This window comes from Montipora foliosa, chromosome 11 (genome assembly GCF_036669935.1).
Source record: "Montipora foliosa isolate CH-2021 chromosome 11, ASM3666993v2, whole genome shotgun sequence".
NCBI classification, from domain to species: domain Eukaryota; kingdom Metazoa; phylum Cnidaria; class Anthozoa; order Scleractinia; family Acroporidae; genus Montipora; species Montipora foliosa.
In genome coordinates, this window is record NC_090879.1 from 17,569,910 (window position 1) to 17,574,909 (window position 5,000).

The 5,000-nt window shown below is 40.9% G+C and overlaps 1 protein-coding gene across 3 annotated transcripts in view; it reads right to left on the reverse strand.

The window, feature by feature from the left end:
- Positions 1–5,000, reverse strand: part of LOC137975306 (thrombospondin-2-like) — an 11,939-nt gene that overhangs the window by 5,595 nt on the left and 1,344 nt on the right. For all 3 annotated transcript variants that reach the window (XM_068822399.1, XM_068822400.1, XM_068822401.1), the window contains exons 3-6: positions 3,699–3,779; positions 2,518–2,745; positions 1,606–1,779; positions 826–996 (exon numbers count right to left, since the gene is read on the reverse strand). In XM_068822399.1, the coding sequence (XP_068678500.1) occupies positions 826–996; positions 1,606–1,779; positions 2,518–2,745; positions 3,699–3,779 (654 nt within the window). The remainder of the gene's footprint in view (positions 1–825; positions 997–1,605; positions 1,780–2,517; positions 2,746–3,698; positions 3,780–5,000) is intronic.

A 5,000-nucleotide genomic window follows, 5' to 3' on the forward strand; every position in this document is an offset into this window, starting at 1 on the left:
CACAAACGAGACCTCAAAGCGTATTGAAAGAATGAGAGGAAATAATAATAAGAATATTTAAAGAGGAGAGCTTAACCAAACTTTGATAGTTTTCTAACTTACGACCATTATAAATCAAATTAGCACAACAAGTCGATTTAAATGATGCTTTTCACGAGAGTTTCAACCACAAACTCAACTCTTATTTGGCGTCCGGACGCAGGGATCTGGGGCCCGTTTCTCGAAAGTCCCGAAACTTTAAGGGCAATTTTCGGGAGCTACAATTCCCTTTGTATCTGAAGAACGGAGAGGATTTAAATCGTCAAATTTCAAAGTAATTTTACTTTTAGTTGCCTTGAAAACATGTTAAAAGATCGGCTTTCTAAAACAAGCCGTTGGCAGTTTCACAAATGGCTTTCCGGGCCCGAAAAATGTTCGGGACTTTCGAGAAACGGGCCCCTGAACCTGAACCTAAACCACATCCACATTGGTGATTGCTGTCACCATTTTGTCGTCCTTTCTTCCCGTTTTTGATAGTTCATGAACATTCATTGGGCAAATCTTTCCGATATTTTTCTAAATTCTTCATTTTATGCACGGCATATTCTATACGTCACAACCTTGGAACGGATTGAAGTTTCTTTTGGTTTGTACAAGGCGCAGACCCAATGTTGCATGCACAGGATTAGCGCATGAAAGTAAAACTCTAAAATTAACTCTGAAACATCAGGTTAAATCTCAATTCATTGACTCATGGTTACCCTGGTGGTCGAGGCTTTCAAAATATTTCTGTGTCCCGGCTCAGTTTTATCCCCGTAGAGATTACATATAGACTATGTTTGTTACCCTTGCAATGCCTGCCGTAGCATGGTTTTGCCTGTTTGTGTGCTCCTGTGCATTTCTGTCCTCCGTTGGATGGCTTTGGGTTGTTACAGTAGCGGTGCCGATGCTTCATCCCTTGTCCGCATTTGTGTGAACAAGAAGTCCACTTTGACCACGGAGAGAAGGCACCGTCAACTGGGCAATATGGGGAGTAAACAAAACCAGTGGGATAAGCTATTGTAGCTTAGAACGAGTTTCAATCGAGTGTCGCAAAACCAAAACCAAAGTAATTATTTTGGCCAATCACAAAGGACGGAGACAATCCAGTAAACCAATCAAAACTCGAAGTAAATACACGTAGCCGACACAAAGCGCCGGAAAATGTGCACGCGCGAGCCAGGATTGGTTTTGATTTCACTTCTGATTGGTTGAAAAAGTGGCGAGAACCAATCAATGAGTGAAGTAATCATAAACCAAAGCAATTCGCTAATTACTTTCTACAGTCAATTGAAAACGGCTCTAAGAACCTGTGTTATTTGAGGGGTCCAATAACAATGAGGTGTATAGGAATAAAGCCACGGGACAGAGGGGCATGAAAAGGGAACAAATTTTCCATGAAAAAATATCCTGAGAATGAATATTGTTCTCAAACGTTAACGAAACAAAATTGTACCAATGTTTCTCACGCTTACACTGAAAACCAAAGATGTATTTTATGGAGCAGTACTTTCTGATATTGTCCTTTTCTTGTCTGCGTCAAAGTTAATTCCGGGGCTTTTCTGTCAGGGTTTCCCGAATATTTACCTGGGCAGTGCTTAATTTTGCACAATTTCAGTTGAAATCGCGGTCCCTCACAGTTTTTCCCGCCATTTTCCGGCGCTGGGTTGGTACAGTAACGCTCGCGCGACCTCAGAGCGGTCCGTCCGCAAGCCTCTGGGCACGAAGACCATGACGTCCACAGCGTAAAACCACCATCCACTGTTAATTCAAAGCAAGAAGTAAGAATTTGAAATTAATGATGTGATACTTCATGCGAAAAAAATCCTTGATATATATGTAACAAAGCTTAGTTTTAATTGGCATTCTATGCCATTTGGATTCTCTTAGTAAGAGCCCAGCTTGATTTAGAAAATTAAGTTTTTCTTTTTCCAGGGTGAAATTGTCTCGAACATTTTTAGCAGTCACGTTTAGCACACGGGGTAAAATACCGTAACAACGCACAATTTTCTGCCAAACAGGATAAATCATGTCTTGAACATCTCGCCGGCCTATGCAATAAAACAATGACGCCTGGTGTAAAAAGTGGAAGGCGCTACCCCCAGGCCCTCCCCACCAACTATGACCGTTTTTGCCCCCTCTCGCATAAATTATACGAGGAATTACTGAACTGAAAAGCCTGAACGCTATTTCTGTCCAGAGTGGTGTTTTTGAAACTATTACCCGCTTGTCTTACAAAGCTGGTCTTTTAACATTGATGCCAGTCTTCAAGAAGAAAAAAAACAAAATATTGCAAAATTTCTTCCTTGACATGTCGAAGATGCTAAAAATATAAAGTACTGACACACGAAGTATGAATTAAAAGTTAAAAGACTTCGAGAAGCGCGCAACTTTCATCTCTTCACCTCAGAGAAAACGAGGTTGCTTACTTACCGATAAATGAGGATGAGATCCTATGAAGTATGATTTCTCTGACAAGTAAGACGGCGTTCTATTTACCTGGATCACCTCCACTGTCTTCTTTTTCTTTCAGAAAATCCGTTATGTTGGCTAAAGCGTCCGAACCAGTCTCCTTCTGATCGGTAGGAACATTGGTGTGATCTCCAGGGGTAACTAAGTTGCCCTTATCTGCGTCTCCGCCATTTGTGGAGTCATCAACCTGACTCTCTTGGCTTGATGGGTCCTGTAGCCCACTTAGTGCATTTATATCGTCGCTGTCATTGTCATCTGTACAAAAAAACTAACCTCTTGCTAACCGAGCGCGACGGCCGTACTGGGGAATGTTGGCCCGAGGTCTGCAAAAAATGACCGAGGGCCAATATTCCCCAGGACGGTCCCGATCAAGTGAGGTTAGCAAGTTGTTTGTTATATGGCATCGTTTGTTCGAGCGATCGGACATTTCTTCGCTTGGTGAATGTTCGTAATCAGCAAACTTTGAACGGGAACTTTTATTTATTTATTCATTTATTTATTTAATCAATTTGCCTATTAGGCGGATGCTACACAAAAGAACAAAAATCCCCCTAATAGGTGTCACTAAACTACGCTTTTAACTTTTAACTAAATTACGCATGCTACAGAGATCCATCTAGCGTAGGCAGAGTATGACGACTATGAGGTGCAAATGAATAACTTTAGGTCATGAATAGGAACCAAGTGATGTTCTCAACACGGTTGCAATGAGGCAAAGAGCAGTCTAGTAATTGGTAATTAACCGCGCTGTGGTTTGGAAACAGCTAGAGACTCCGTTCCAGTCATACAGTTGTTTTGACAGTGACTGTCCATACATTTTTTTAAATAACTTCCGTGACGAACAGCGCAACAGATTAAAGCTCGAATTACAGAGCGCCCTTGCGCAATCACATTGCACCGTAGACGAATGTGACGAGCAAGAAAGACCCTCAGGGTCGGGTTGATATCGACTCAGCATACACGATCACAGATATGGGAGAGGCTATTGCCCAATGTCAAAGCACAACTAACCCCGATTCCCAGGAGTTAGCTTGGGTAACCGGACTGGCGCTGGCGATTTCCTTTGGACAAGCCGTATATGGAATGCTCTTTATAATAACTTCATAATAAAACCAAAACACGCCCAACGTTGGCCTTGAACTCACTATTACCAGATTGTGAATTTCATCCTTTCCAGACTGAGTAAGCTGGATACATAAAACACTTACCTTTTATTTCCTGCCTCTTCACCGGCTCCTTATCTTCAGGGACTAGAGACTTTATTATAGACTTTAAGTCAGGACTATGCTCTACAAGAACATCGAAAATAATGAATCGTCATGGTGACATTTAAATCCTTGGATAGAAATACACGGAAAAAAATGGGGTGATGTAGCAGCTCTCGTAACGTATGATGCGTGTGACTGGATCGCTACCTTAGCCAAAAAGACTCAACTGGCAATCGAAGCAATGACTCAGACTTAAACAGAATAGAAGCTGCTTGCAATACCAAACAATAGCAGGTTACAAGAGCTGCTACATTACTGGAAAATCCTAGTGCTCTTCATTTAAATCATTTCATTTATCCACAGGCAAAGATTTTTGTACCACTGTGTGTCTGGAAGCATAACAAGAGTATGATTGAAAGAGTGAGTACGCACATACAGTGCCGACCTAAATTTCTTTTCAGGACAATAGTTAAGAACTTGCAAATGTCCATCTCCCAGTTGGCTTGATGGCTCAGTTGGTATAGCAAGGGTAACGAAATCGCATTGTAATGGGTTCAGATCCCGTCCAAGGCTGGATTTTTTTTTAGGCTTAGGCCATCCCCTTTTTTTCTCCGTTTAGCGTCGTCCGACCGACCCAAATTTTTGGCATTTTCCAAAAAAAAAAAAAAAAAAAAAAAAAAAAGGTAAAGACGTTTTTAAGCCATTTTTATGTCGCATAAGAGTTTCGGTGGTTGATCCTTTTTCCCACGCTGTCTTAATTTTGCAACAACACCAACCAACTTTTCCGCCATATTGATTTTGGGTTCACGTCTTGTTGTAGCTATGATGCTGGGGTACCAGGCCTCCAATTCCGAGAATGCTTATGCTTTTTTTTTTTTAGGTTTTTTTTTTCAATCCGACCGACCGAACTAATATCAGGACACGCATTCGACGATAAACGAACAAAAAAGGGGATGGACTTACTTGCAATTGCTTAAGTTCCTTATCTAACTGAGATGATCTTCAACCAAAACACCTCATAGTTATTCAAGATGACGGCGCTCGGGAAATTTGTAAACCAAAACGAGCGTTCTTGAAATTTATTTATTTCAGATACAAACGCTTTCATTCGAAAAACTGGGAACAATGTTTATGGTAAGAATGATGGTGTTTGATTTAAAGTTATTTCTTGTTTTAGTAGAGGTTTCCTTTACGTCTTGTAGTTATGACTGACAAAAAAATGACGGAGGATCAAACCAGCTTTAGTGCTTTTTATTTTTTTATACGAAATTGTACTATTTAGAAGGATTGACTCCGCAACAC